Source organism: Pinus tabuliformis, chromosome 7 (genome assembly GCF_031772625.1).
Source record: "Pinus tabuliformis cultivar Carrire ecotype Pingquan chromosome 7, CPIR1, whole genome shotgun sequence".
In the NCBI taxonomy this organism is placed as follows: domain Eukaryota; kingdom Viridiplantae; phylum Streptophyta; class Pinopsida; order Pinales; family Pinaceae; genus Pinus; species Pinus tabuliformis.
In genome coordinates, this window is record NC_142293.1 from 1,104,351,456 (window position 1) to 1,104,366,672 (window position 15,217).

The following is a 15,217-nucleotide window of genomic DNA, read 5'->3' on the forward strand; positions in this document are numbered from 1 at the left end:
ACTAGGCATTTAACTAAAATTTACCAAGATCACTGCATCTCACATAGGTCCTAGGACTTGCATATCATATAGGTTAGTCAATCATTCAAGTAGCGGGTGTCCATCCAGTTATTTGGTTCCAATTCATAAGAAGCAAGAATTTGTGACACCATTAAGGTACTGGTCTCATAATATTAAAATCTAATTTAATCAATAATCTTGCTTAATTTCAACCAAGTGGCTAGGCCACTCATCCGTGTCTCCCAAGTAAGTTGATTCTCAACTTGCTTTCCTTCATTCCATAGGGACTACCCCCCGTAGCTTGTTGTTGGGAGACATCTAGAACAGAGTGGGCGAGGATCAGAGTGGAAGACCTCGTCCTGAGGGTTGTCCCAGTGCCTGTACAATCCGGGTGACAACAGTGGGTAAATTCTCTCTTTCTCTTATTGATAGCTAGCAATATTGTGACATTGGTCTGTGACGGAAATTCTTACTTTTCATTGCTATCATATTGCTAAAGAAGTGGACTATTGGATAATTGGCTACATTGCCTCTTGTGGTCATATTGGAATAAACACTTCTTGTGGATTTACTAACTTGTTGTTTCTTGGAAGTGAGCTTCATATCTCAATTTATAATCTTGAAAATCAATTCACTCTTAAAAGAACTTAATTGATCATCATAATTGTGATAAGAGTAATCTTGAGAGTATCTAAAGAATTGCTAATTGTGTTGAAAGATTATCATTGTTGAAAGAAGCATCGGACTTGTATATTCATACTCTTTTCATAAGCAATTATCCATTGTGATCCTGTTAACACTTTTCTGGCACCATCTATTTGGTTCATTGAGCGCTTTCTTTTGGTGAAGATTGTCACTGTAAATTGTTAAGTATTTCTCTTCATTGCTCTAAATTGAATCTACTTTCGCCTTAAGGATAATCACCCATATTTTGCATCCACATTCTAGGATTAGCCTTGCATTAATTAACTTACCTCCAAGCATAAGCTTGGTTGAAAGACTCTAGGACCACCTTTCTCATCTGGCGTGCGAAGTCTAGAACCTCTCTTGTGATTAACATGGTGACCTTGCAGTCGTCAGAGCCACAGTCTCTACAGCACTGGAGGCATCAAGTGGTTAGAAGTTAGAACTCCAAGGAAGGTATCGTTAATATCGTTTTTTTATCTTTCTGTGCGTTTCTCTCCCCAAACTACACTAGAGACTAGTTTCAAAATAGCTGAAAGGAAGGACTCCCATAGGTAGGAATCTAACTTAAAATCTATCAAGATCTTGCATTTCACTTAGTTTTAGGTGTCGCATTTCATATAGGATAGTGAGCATCATAAGCAACAACTGTTCATCCAGTGGCTTGGTAAATAATTTACATTAAGCAAGTAATTTGACTCCATTAAGGCACTGGTCATTCAAATAATTTAATCTAATTGTGCTAACAACTAAACTTGTTAATCATAATTAACCAAGTTGTTAGGCCATCTAGTTGTGTCTCCCGGACTTGTCAGTTGCCGACAGGTCTTTCATCCTCACATTTCATAGGGACTACCCCCCATAGTTTGCTGTAGGGAGACATCTAGAATGGAGAGGGCAGGGATCAGAGTGACAACCCCCGCCCTGAGCGTTCTCACATCTTACTTTTACAATTTGGGCAACAACATGTAGGAAGGTCGAAAATCATTTATTTAAGAGGTCGAGATCGTCAAGTTTGGGAGGCTGAATTTCTCAGTTGAAGGGCCGAATTAGAAAGGCATTCAAGAGCATGTGTTTTCAAGAGTCCATCCACTAGGTTTTTGTCTGAAGAATTTATGTAAAATTCCTCCAGAAATCCATTAATAAAAGAAGATAGGGTTTTGCAGCATATTTTCTCATTTAAGGGCTTTTCAATTTAATTGAAGTGCTGGGAAATTTTATTGAGCAATGTATCTGTGAATCTGGAAAAAAAAATATATGGTGTAATTCTTGAAAAGTATTTTTTGAATAATTTAGCCATATAAATTGAAAGGATATATTACAGTGGTATTAGAGCTGAGCATCCTTCCAGCTTGAAAGGCTCACCACAATTGATGACTCCAAGGGATCGAGAATTTGTAACTTATAGGAGGAAGAAGAAGAAAAAGGGAACCCCTACCCAGAATCAGAGGAAAAAGATTGAGGAATGGGAGATCATGAGGATCAGCCTTGGAAAAGTCTCAAGCATGCCCTGAACGATGTAGCCCAAGGACAGCAGGAGATGGTCCAGACCATGAAAGCCATCGCTTAGTCCATGCCCAGCCTTCACAAGAGTCAACACAACAATGGAGCAAAAGGCTCAATCAGAAACTATAGCTTGCTCGAAAGAGATAGCAATCATCATGCTGAGGTTAGCAATTCATCCAATCCATTCCAACAAACAAAGTTGCATCAAGGCCACTATTGCCCAAATTCTTGGAAAAATATCAAAGAAATTTACAACAATTTTGATGCTACTCTCCTCAGCCAAATGTTATCCATCTAACAAAAAGAGCCATTGTAGCTGCACTGAGTAAAAGAGTGATATCTTCCAAGCATCTCCACACTTTATTTATTATTTGTCCAATAGCACTCTCTAAACAGAAGTTCCCACTTTTTGAATATAATAGCAATTAGGGAAGATCTCAGCAAAAGCGCAATCATAACTCAAGATTTTTTGTTTGTGATTGTTATAGATTCAGATATCTTTGAAGGCCACTTTGCCTTTTTACTGTCTCATGTGACATTTTGAGCTCAAAGGAAATAACTATCTTAATATACAAGGGGCTATAAAATTGTTAGTGAAATTAAAAGTGATATATATATGTATTCATACCTATGCCGCGCTTGTTCATAACTAAATATTGAGCTTTTGACAAGCTTCACTTCAGGATCTTCAAGTTCTTCATTTCCTAGCAACGAAACAAAAGTAGAAATTTTATGTTATCCATAAACAATTTATCAGAACAAAGTGCTGACCACAAAATGCTGTTCAAGAAGAAATTGCTTGCCTCTATTTTTTAGAGCAGCCAAGAAGGTTTCCTCCACTTTTGTACTTGTGTAAATCACAAGAGGTCTTGCCTGATATTTGACTGAACAGACACATAGCAGTCCACTAATAAATCACTGATCTGTTAAGCGATCTCCATGATACACTAAAGTAGACAAATGGCCTCAGATTGCAACACTTTTGGTATGATAAAAATCTCATCCTTGGCAATTTTAACAATATACAAGTGTACAATTAAATGTATTTTCCTTTTATACGTCCATCTTGATGTGTAAGCTCAATTTACATATAGGCAGCGGAAATTAAAACACATTATTACAATCATGTGAGACAAACCCAGCTCTACAATAGGGAAATCTCCAAACTCATCTTCCCAAGCCTCTAGGACATAAAGTCGGTGATCATTGGCATCATAATATGCAATCCCAAGCCTGCATACATTTTACAAAGTCGAAAAACTTATTTGATATAATACAAAAGCATAGTTCTAGCTCTAAAGAAGCAAAAACAAACCTTGATATGCGCTCACAGCTGAAACATGGAAAGAAATCAAAATGGAAGCAAGAAAACAAGAACAAACATGCAAAACATAACATGTGATTGCCTTCCTGTAGAATGATAATCTGTACACTCTTCTACCAGCTATATGTATATATACGAATGTAATGGGTATAAATTTAGCATGTAAAAGATTATCACAAGCACCATGCTTGCAGACGTAGCTTTTGAATAAAACACAGCCAAATATGGATAATAGAAAGATGATGAAAAGGAAGATAAAAGATAAAAGAAAAGCATAAAGATAACTACAAGTTCTCATCATTTCCTCCATGCAAAGAGAAATTGTCCCCAGTTTTTGATGATCTTGAGGGGACACAAACTTTGAAATGGATGACGTAATATTCTTTTGGATTTGTGTTGTTGATGCCTTGGTTCACTAATATATGGCTCCACTCCCTAGCATGATTGTTATGACTCAAAGCTTAGGTGATACTGAACAATAATGCACATTAACACTTAATGTTGCAGATATGTCTTATTTCTCCTGTGTTTTTTTAATCCCAGGAGGTCAGAGGGGGATTCAGGTTGTCAGTTTTTCTGAGTTTCTCAAGTCCAAATTTATTCTTGCCAATAATTTCCCTGATATTTTTGATAAGTTTGTTCCCGATCCCTCGGTGATATATTCCCCAAAATGATATTTGCAACATTGATCAGACCCAAAGGTGAAAAACAGTACTTGAAGCTAAATCACAACACCCAGAGGTGAACAATAGCACCTAAAAGTGAAGAACAGTTCCTCAAACTAAAGATTAAAGCCCAAAGGTGCAATCAATGATAAATAGGCAGAAGTATTATAAATTTAGGACCACCAATTCTAAGGCCAAGTCTACGGCATGCAATTACATATAGTTAAAAAGAGAGAGAAAAGTGATTATATCATTTAAAGGCATGCCTAAAATGAAAACGAAAATAGTTACATTGCATTCAAAAGGAAGATAATGGTCTTGTATGTAGGTCAAGCACATATCACTGGATGAGAGTTATGACGTTTATTAGAGTAGAAAATCATTTCCCCTTCTATCATGAAGGCTATTATTAGTTCCGTCTTTGTGGTTCTTGTTACCGCTCAAACTAGCAAGGGTCCTAGGAGGGGATCCTATAGGGAAACTACTAGATCAAGGGAAACAATTGAACGATATCCCACTGTCACCTTAGCTAAGGCTCCCTGCTCTTTACAGACTTTCACCAATGGGAGGAGACTCGGTATAAAGGGGAATCACTAGATGAATGGAACAATGAGAGGACAAGGAGTGATTCATAAAGCCTATTCGCAAGAGAGACTCAATTATATGGTTTTCTTGCTCGGAAAGTGTTGCACACATTTGTCAAAGTTCCAAGGAAGCCGTTGTACCATATTTTTCAAAGAATTAAGATCATCAGCCATCAACATTTTGAGTCATTGTAAACCCATTCTACAAGTTTAAATGTAAATGATGCTAGTAAGATTGTGTATTTATGTAACAACCTAGGTAAGCCTATTATTTTGGCGATGAATTTCATCCTAAGAGGTTTTTTGTCTTACTGATTCATCTACGTTTCTAAACCTGCATGATCGGCAAAGTTTTTGCCTCCAACCTCACCCAAAAGCTAAGGTGGGATTTATCGTCAAAGTCTTAGGTGAGTCCTATTGTTTTATCGAGTCCTCTGTAAAAGTGATTTGGGAATAATTTAAGTTGTCGAGCACACGGGGAATAATTTAAGGGTTACATGTATCAAAGGAAAGGTAAAGAGCACAGTCAAAATAAACAGGTTGCTTCTAATAGATATAAGTTAGGATTAAAGGTGGATTATGTTGATTTTTGGTAGCATCGGATGTGCTCTAGCCTTGAAATTTGGAGGAGAGGCTAAGGCACATGTAATTTTCCTAAACAGGAATTTAAGTGATAATCCAATTATACAAATAGTGCAATAGTGGAAATTTAAAAACATTTAGCAAACACCCATGAGACACTGTAATACTGAAACTGTTGAGCCATATATTGAGAAATATGAGAACATGAGGACAATATATAAATGGAGTAGTGCACCTGGGCTTGTCTCAAGGACAAGCTGGACCAAACCTAGGTGGTAGACTAGCTGCAAAGATGGTTGCTCAGTTACTGCTCTACTATGCTTTGCGTTGTCCCAGTAAACTGTTGATTTGCTGACTTCGGCCTGCTGGGAAGTGTCCAAAAACCGCCCAGAAAATTCTGCCCTTTCAGCCTTAGACTCCTTGGCCAAAACCCAGAAGGGAATTTCTCTAATTTTGACTTTGGATTTTCGGCCTCTTGGGAGTTGCTCTCCAACTACTACTGCAAAATTCAATTTGCAGGAAACAACCTACAAATCCACCTGGAAACACCTCTCAAATGTTGCTTTCCCATGTACTATCTGATCCCTTGCTACCCGGATGGTCCTTGGCCCTGGTCGCTGCTCAATCAAGCCCCACGAATTTGCTGCTAGAGGCCACTGCGCTGTCCCTCTGCCCAGAAATGTATACTACTGCGTGTACTGGCTAGCTGGTTGCAAACCACTGATAAATTACCCTTAGTCCTGCACCTTCTTTGCTCCCGAAAACTCCCAGCAAGTGAGTGGCCCCTTGGTTGGCTGAATCAACCTCTGCGTATTTCTGGCTGCCCAGAAAACACGCAGTCCCTTCCTCTGCGTGGCTGGCTGAGTTGTGAATCGCTGCTGGAAACTCCTGCAATCTCTGTGGAACAACCTCCCTAGGGCGGGCACGGATAGTCCCCCGAAGTAGAGGTTGAATCTTCCCTGCGGAAGACTCGTGGCTAAATAGTCGATAGACTCGCTAAGCAGCAGAGCATACAAGAGTGAGTTTGTTTGTCAAATATTCAGAATGCTGGAAAATGAGAGCTCCATCCTCTTTTATCACCTTGGGCCCCCTTAGCCTCTTGTGGGCCCTTCCTTCCACTAGCTCAAATTCCCTCCAACGTCCTCCTTGGCAATTTGAATTATGCATGTGGTGGCCCCCACATTCCACTAACTGCCAAAAATAATTCGAACTGCTTATAGTTCCTAAGTTTCTACGCATGGGGTCCTCCTCCTAAACCAAAATTGCTGCCAAAATTGTGTTGTTGCATCCCGTGACTAATTCATTTGAGAAGGGACATGACAGCACATGAGATCTCCAAGACCTAGAAATCGTTTTGAGAAATTCCACGCGGATAAGGAGTTACTAAAATAATTAATATTTTTAATGGTTTCTAAGTCTAAACTTAGGAAAATAAAAATATTAATGGGTATTAATAAAGATAAGGGTGAGAAGCTTCTAAGAGACGAGAATCAAGTCTGTTTTAATCTTAGTTGTTGATTAGGGACTTAATCTCGGCCGTTGATTCATCAACAAGAAAAGTATAAAAGAAGACTTGAGGATCATTTGGAGACACACAGGCAGATACTCAGTATCTCAAGGAAAATCGATTTTCAAGTAGAGGAGATCGATTTCAGAGGGAGAGTTGCAAGGTGGAGGAAGAGGAGGGCATCAACAACATGCAATGACAAAGGAGGAGGTGACGCAGGGATAGTGGGAGACAACACAAAGAGAGACGCAGTCCAGAGAAGAGACGCAGTGCCTACACAGGTTGACGCAAAGCCACTCAGAGCCACACTGGGCCACACAGAGTGACGCAGGGGTGACGCAGAAGTGGGAGCAGGTTCTCCAAAGTGTCAAAAGGTCTCAAAGGTAAAGTCAGGTGTTTTCTTTCAATTTCTCTGTAAAATCCTTCCTTGTAAAAGCAATTGCTGCTGGAGATTAATAAAACCCTCATCTGCTGCACTGGTTTTCCCACATTGGTTCTTTCCGGGGACAATTGTCCAAAAATAATTGTGTTGATGTGATTGGTTCTTGTGCATGTATTTTTTCTCTGGGTAATTGTGTGATAACTGCAGTAGAATTTATTTTAATATTTACTGAAGGGATTTCGTAAATAACTTATTGTGAATAATAAGTAGGTGAAATAAATGAGTTATTGCAGTAGTAGAATTTTAGTTTAGAATTTTTCACATGGTATTAGAGCAGAGATCCGGCAACAGGAGAGGAAAATCGATTATGGGTCAAGAGCATGATGCAGAGGCATCCACTCAAGGGGACTCGTGCAGATTTCTAGAAGAATGCACAAGGGACATAAATTACAATTATTCTATGTTAGCTTCCAGATTGGAAGAAGAAGTCGCTTGCTTAGCAAGCTCTGCCTCCTCGAAGGTTTGGTATATAGACAGTGGATCTTCCTGGCATATGACAAGAATCCAAGAATGTTTTTCAGATTATCAGGAAGAAAGTATGAATTTTCAGATCACCATGGGAAATAAAGCAAAGTGTACTCTAGCAGGAAGAGGTACTATAGTTTTTCAAACTGAAGCAGGAGAGCGACTTCGAGCAACCAATGTGTTGCATGTGCCAGGATTGGGGATGAACTTTCTTTTCGTATCTCAACTTCAAAACAAGGGCTATGACGTTTTCTTCATTAAGGAGAAAGTATATGTCAAACACCCGAGTTGGAAAAATAAGGCCTAGATTGGAATCAGAAGTAACAGGTTGTACAAGTTGCAGCTAGAATTACCAATGGCACTAATAAAAAGTAATGGAGACAAAGATTTGAATGAACTATGGCACAGGAGGATGGGACACTTACACCATGGGGCTCTGAGAATTCTTAGGAAAACAATATCAGGAGTTCCAAAACTAAGTACTGAACGAGATGATGTATGCAGAGGGTGCACTCTAGGCAAGTATGCCAAAGCAACGTTTTCCAAAAGTAACAGTGGCTAAGAGTGTGCTAGGATTGATACACTCAGACATCTGCAGATCGATGTCCACAAAACCTCTTAGTGGTACCGAATACTTTGTCACCTTCATCAATGACCATTCCAGAAAGACTTGGATCTACTTTCTGAAAACCAAAGATGAGATTTTTGGTCGATTCAAAGAGTTCAAGGCTCTAGTGGAGAATCTGACAGGAAAGAAGATAAAAGTGTTGTACTCAGACAATGGTGGAGAGTATGTTGACAAGGACTTCACCAATTTTTGCGCTAAGTAAGGCATCGGAAGAGAGTGGGCAGCTCCCTACAATCCGGAGCAGAATGGAGTAGCAGAAAGGAAAAACAAGACTATTGTGGAAGCAGCTAGGGCAATGTTGTATGATTAGGATATGCCTAAATTCATGTGGGCAGAAGCATGCAACACGGCAGTTTATGTCCAGAACAGGACTCCTCACAGGGCATTGGGAAAAATCACTCCGGAGAAGGTCTTCACTGGGAAGACACCTGAAGTCAGTCATTTCAGGATATTTGGGAGTTTAGTGTATTGTCGTATACCCGAAGAGAAGAGAAAGAAATTAGATCAAACTACTGAGAAAGGATATCTTGTGGGATATAGCGAGAATGCTAAGGAATATAGAGTCTATCTTCCAGGGAGTAGGAAGGTAGTAGTTCGGCAAGATGTAAAGTTCATGGAGGATAGAGCTTTCAGGAAATCCCGAGAAATGCCTTCCGAGGAGCAGTCGAAAGACGAGCTGTTGGTCAAACCACTTCAACTAGCGGAAACTAGTACTAGACAAAGCTTCAGAACAGGAGGAATCTCAAGAAGAGGAAGAGCTGATAGATGTGCCTACTACCAATGGAAGAACGAGTCAAGAACTCCGATAGATTCTACAGATGCAGAAGACTTCATTGGTGCACCCAGGAATAGTAAAAGGGAGCAAAGGCAACCAGACAGATACCAGGCCTTAGTAGCTTAGGTTGGGGAACCTTCTAGTTTTCAAGAGGCCGTTCAGCATCAAGTATGGGTGGATGCTATGGTGGAGGAATATAGCTCTGTAATGGTCAATGATGTCTGGGAAGTGGTACCTAGGCCTCAGGATAGATCAGTGGTAGGTTCAAGATGGATCTACAAGGTCAAATATGTTGCAGACGGCGGTGTGGAGAAATACAAAGCCAGGTTTGTGGCTAAGGGGTATGCTCAGAAGGAAGGGATAGACTATGAAGAAACCTTCGTACCAATAGCCAGGTATACTTCTATTAGAACCGTGATATATCTTGCAACACAGATGGGGTGGGAGATTCATCAGATGGATGTCAAGACAACATTCTTGAACAGGGTAATAGAAGAGGAAGTATACATTGAACAGCCAGAAGGTTTTGAGACACATGAGAAGAAATCTCATGTATGCAGATTAAAGAAAGCCTTGTATGGGCTTAAACAGACACCTAGGGCATGGTATGGTCGAATTGATGGCTACTTGTAGAAGATGGGGTTTGTCAAGAGTGACGCAGACCCTAATCTCTACTATCTAGTTGTAGAGAATGAGCCTCTAATCCTAGTGTTATATGTGGATGATCTCTTCCTGACAGGATCATCCAGGCCAATCAAAGACTGCAAGAAGAACCTAGCCATAGAATTCGACATGAAGGTTTTGGGACAGATGCATTATTTCCTGGGGATGGAAGTTTGGCAGCAGAAGGGTGAGATCTTCCTTGGACAAGGGAGATATGCTACAAAAATTTTAAAGAGATTCAGGATGTCGGACTGTAGACGTATGGCTACTCCAATGATCACAAACTGGAAGAAGATTGATGCATCAGAAGATAAAGACGTTAATCCCACCTTGTATAGACAACTTATAGGGTCCCTGATGTATCTGGTCAATGCTAGGCCATACATTTGTTATGCTGCCAACACCCTTAGTCAGTTCATGGTGGAACCTAAGAGGGCGCACTGGGCAACAGCGAAACATGTTCTCAAATGTATACAAGGAACAGTCGAGCATGGACTATTGTACACCAGAGGCAATGACATCAGGCTGAGTGGGTTCACTAACGCGGATTGGGCTGGAAATTCAGTAGATCGGAAAAGTACAACTCGGTATTGTTTCAACATTGGATTGGGAATGACCTCCTAGTATAGTAGGAAATAGAATTCGTGGCTCTGAGCTCAGCTGAAGCAGAATATATGGCAGCTAGCACAGCTTCGTGTGAAGCCACATGGCTTAGGAAATTGCTTGTGAATCTATTTAGGAGAAGGATGGAAGCGACCAGGATCATGTGTGATAATCAGAGTTGCAACAAGCTCTCTGAGAATCTAGTATTTCATGATCAATCGAAGCACATTGATATCAGGTGTCACTTTGTCAGAGACTGTGTCCAACAAGGGGTAGTATAGTTGAGATACACTCCTACAGGAGAACAAGTGGCAGACATCCTCACCAAGGCTCTAGGAAGAACAAATTTTGTTTATTTCAGGGAGAAGATGGGGATGGTAAAGAATCCATTTCAGTAGCAGAAATGGATAAGTTTCAGGAGTTGCAGTGAAGCAGTTAGTAGTGGCAGTGCTATGGGCAGCATGATGCAGCATGTTGAGAGGGAGCTACAGTACAGGTGCGGCAGTGGTAGTGGCAGTGTCATGGGCAGTAGTACAGGGAGCAGCAGTGCAGGGGATGTGCAGTAGTGTAGGCTACAGAAGTAATTTACTTCAGTATTCAGAAGAATAACTTGATGAATGTAATTTAAAAATCAAGTAGGTGAAGTAGATTCGAATTTGCTGCAGTAGGGGTTCCTTCAGTGCAGGAATTTTCACACTGCTAGATACCCTCGGCTAAAACTATGGCATCCCGTATCATCTTGCTTCCCGCTTGTGTCACTGCACCTGTCACTCCCCGCATGTACTCAATGCGATTTGAAGCACTCCCACTCCACAACGCAGTCCAACACACTACAGCACACCACCATGCATCTCCATGCCCACCGGTAGACCACTGCTCAACGCTAGTTGGCCCCACACATCTTTGGATGTGATGGCCTACAGCTATGTCTCTACGTTTCAGGCCACACCCGATCGGTATCATCACCTCCACCATCGCATCATTATCCCTGCCGATGAATGGATCTTCCCTCCAAATCCCCCCTAAGGGATCCGAGAAGTGACTCTCCCTATGTGTCAGCAGTGATGCCACCACTACTCCGCTCCTCTGTGTCCTCTGTGCCCCACACAAAAGTGAAGAGCCCCTAGCTCCATACAAGGCATCGTCTGGTGGCCTGCCAATGCCACCTCCTCCGACAAACTCCTGCCAGAGTATGTTGATCACCCAGTGATCCCGTGTACAAATGCCATACCAAGAAAACCAAAAGAGTCTGTCCATAAACTGGTCGGCACTGGTGTTGACCAAGACTCCCCTAAAGAATGTGCACGCTCAACTGCTAGGTCAACTGCACCATCCCAGTTGTAGTCAACCACGTACCTGGGAAATGATAGGTAGTCCCACCCGGAACCCAATGCCAGTCTGCACTGTCGATATCCCCAGTGCCTGGAAGCTCTTGCTGAGCTACACCCAGGTCCACCACCATCTACATAACCCACTCCACAGGGTACCAACTCAGAATCTCTCACCATCCAACCCCAAGAGAGGGATTGAATGCATGAACTCCTGCACATAGAACCCCAGCATGCGGGTGTTGCACCCTATGCAACTCAAGTTGTCTCATCTAGCTATCCTGGTCAATACATAAATCTGACTAGGTAGCTTTGTCTCTCTCTGTCCAATGGGCCAAGGTAACCTAACAGTGCTGCTAGCCTCGTCTATGTATGCCCGAAGAGGGCTGCTCTCACGCTCCAATGTGCACTCTAGCTAAACTAGTAGGGAATCCAACTTCTCCCCAACATGAGTCAATTTGGTCGTGGACTCAGCACAAACCACTCTCATGCCCTCCAGCTCATCGTTTTGTTGCCAAATAGCCTCACGCACTAATGCGAACTTCCTTTTTAATGCTAGAAAGTCAGCCTAAAACTGGTGGAACTAACGTGGGTATTTATCGCCTGTAAACTCTGTCACAGCTCCAGATACCTCAGCAATTGTTGGCATCTCGTCCATGGGTGGCTCCTCCTCAACAGATGGCTCTATGTGTGTAGGCTCTATCTTCTCCACCAAGGTGTCAACTGGGGCTATCAAAGAGGTCTCTAATAAAGTGACTCTTATCCCACACCGGGTATATCGATGTGCTCTTCACCATCCTGTGGGCTCTCAGCATCATGCTCAACCTCCTCCTCAGGCTCTGATATCTAAAGCCCAGTCTCCACCAGCAAAAGCGCCCCCTGGTGTCACCCTCTAACTGTCTCTGTTTTGCCTGCTCCTTTTCAAGAGATCTGTTGCCCTAATATGGTCGACTTTCCCCACATGATGTAGATGGCTGCAACCCCACAACCTGCTCACCTCTAATGTCTCCGTTGTAAGGGTGAGGATGTGTTTGGTTAGTCACCCTCCTCAATTGGGCCAGCCGCTCATCATCCCAATGAATTCTACCACAAAATTTCTGCATACTGGATTTCCCTTGAGCCATGGGTTTGTCTCTGGTTTCACTCGTCACTGTGCACTCATAGCCAAAGCTTCCATGATCTTCTGGCTAGTTTCCCACAATTGGGCAAGGATCATGCTCTGATACCACTGTAATGTTCCAAACTAGGGAAAGCAGTGTTATGCAAAGTAGACAAATTAAAATAACACCATAAAATTAAATCAGACCATCAGACCACAGAATTGGCAACCCAACTACGTTGCCTAATTTTATTAAATGGAAAGAGGTGTACAAAAGGTGTTGGAATGTGTGCACCTGGGCTTGCTCTAGGCAAGCTAGCAAAAGCCCAAAATGAACAATGGAAAACCCTCCTCAAATCTGTTGGTAATCCATCCCAAGCATTGCACTGTTACTGCCCAAAAAGGTGTTGCTGCCTGAAATGATTTGTTGTTAGAGTCTTCCCTGTTGCTCAGAAAATTCTGGGAATTTAATCCCAGCCTTTACGCAAGAAACCCATAATAACCCACAAAGGAATTGGCCAAATGTTGACCTCGAAATTTTGGCCCAAATTCCCCCTAGCTCCTCTAGCTGCTGGCTGAGTTGGGACCCCTCTTTGACCCTTTATATCTGCCCAAAAAATTCTATAAAATTAGGAGCGTGATCCTTGCCCAAAACTCAAAAAAGCCCAGAAAGGGTTTTCCTTGGTTCCAACCTTCAAAAATTGACCTTTCACAGCTTGGCCCTCCTCCAATTTCGAATTTTCTTGCTGTGACTGATCTTGTCAATCTCTGCTCTCCCAACTCCAACAATCCTCCTCAAATGGCCCTCCAAATGATCTACCAACTCCAAAAATCCTCCTCAAATGGCCCTCCAAATGATCTCCCAGCTCCAAACTCCCCTGGATGGTGCTACTCCAAAGAGTCTCACTCCAATGACTGCGTAGTCATGGAGGAGATGACGCAGTCCTGCATGTGATGAAATGAGAGTTGCGTGTAGGATGGCCCTTTTGTCTGTAGTTTCCCTCTATACTCTTGAAAATGATGAAGGATGCCCCTGTCTCCCCAACTTCCCAGAGTGCCTCACATTGTGACTGCGCAATCCCCACGCTGCTATAAATCCCCTTGTTGTTGGTACTCGACTTATAGTTGTTGTAACTCGTCTCCCTGCTGCTGCTACGCACTGAGATGAAGAACTCCCTCCTAGGGCTGGCACTCAAAGTCCATCGAAGCAAGGGTTGAGATCTCCGCTCGAAGACACTCATGTGCTAAACAGCACAGTAACCCAGCTAAGCAGCTCGAGCAACTAAGATTGAGCTCAATATGTCAAAAGATAAGATGTCCAAATGAGGAGAGTTTCCTTCCTTATATAGATTTCGTGGAGCACTTTTCCCTCTATTTTCCCTCCATCGTGGTCCCTCACCTAACCATCGATTTCCCCTCCATACAAATCAAACTAGGGAATGCGTATTCCCCTAGTATGGGTGGCCCCCACGTATACTTAACCACATCGAAATAACTTATCCTAAGTCTAGCCTCCTAATAAAATCGAATGGGCCCCCATCACCTCCAAAATTGGCCCCAAAATGTAGAAATTAATACTACTCCAAAATAATTTAGAAAGGGACATGACAAAACCCAACTTGGGAAAATTAGTGCAACAGTGAGGGTTTTTATTATTATGCAACGTGAAAATCTGAGTTCAATCTGGATGCACGAATGTAACGACCCATCTTTAATTGCACATATTATGTGCCCCTGTATAAAAATAATAATACTAAAATATAATAATAAAGGAATAAAAATGATAATTATAAAAAAGAATAAAGATTTAGTATGGTATCAATAATTAATTAATTAATCTAAAGTTTTAAAGTTATATTAAAGCAAACATAAATAAACTTTATATATTAGAAAAATATATATATATAAATAAAACAAAGTATATATATATAAGGTACATATCAATATAATCAAGTAGTATAAAGTATGTCATATAACATAATAGTGTTAATATGTATATGATGATCAAATGTTATAATACCTTCAACCTTATAAATATAAACCATCGCATAAAAGAACTAAACATAAAGCAAAGCAGAAACGTCTGTACGGGAGGATGACTCACAGCTGGAGGAAGCTGTCACCGCGAGAGTAAGCGGTGGAGTCGGTGTACAGGGCGGCCACCGCTTAGCCCTGACTATAAAATCACCGAGATATGGCTGAGAAGGGGGGGGACAGAAAAACGGAGAGTGGAGAGGAGGAGAACCAGGAAATCAGGAGTTTAAACCAGAGGGAGCTTTACATTGATCTGAGGTTCTGGGCACGGGGGCAGTGAGCTTCGGTGAGAAGCTTACTGGATTGGCTGGGAGGAATTGGTTTCCCG

At 41.7% G+C, this 15,217-nt stretch overlaps 1 protein-coding gene across 4 annotated transcripts in view; it reads right to left on the reverse strand.

Annotated features, from left to right (window-relative positions):
• MSH5 (MUTS-homolog 5) overlaps positions 1 to 15,217 on the reverse strand; it is a 490,172-nt gene that overhangs the window by 400,861 nt on the left and 74,094 nt on the right. For all 4 annotated transcript variants that reach the window (XM_089456522.1, XM_089456523.1, XM_089456524.1 and 1 more), the window contains exons 3-5: positions 3,329 to 3,423; positions 2,994 to 3,074; positions 2,819 to 2,894 (exon numbers count right to left, since the gene is read on the reverse strand). In XM_089456522.1, coding sequence (XP_089312648.1) covers positions 2,819 to 2,894; positions 2,994 to 3,074; positions 3,329 to 3,423 — 252 coding nt within the window. The remainder of the gene's footprint in view (positions 1 to 2,818; positions 2,895 to 2,993; positions 3,075 to 3,328; positions 3,424 to 15,217) is intronic.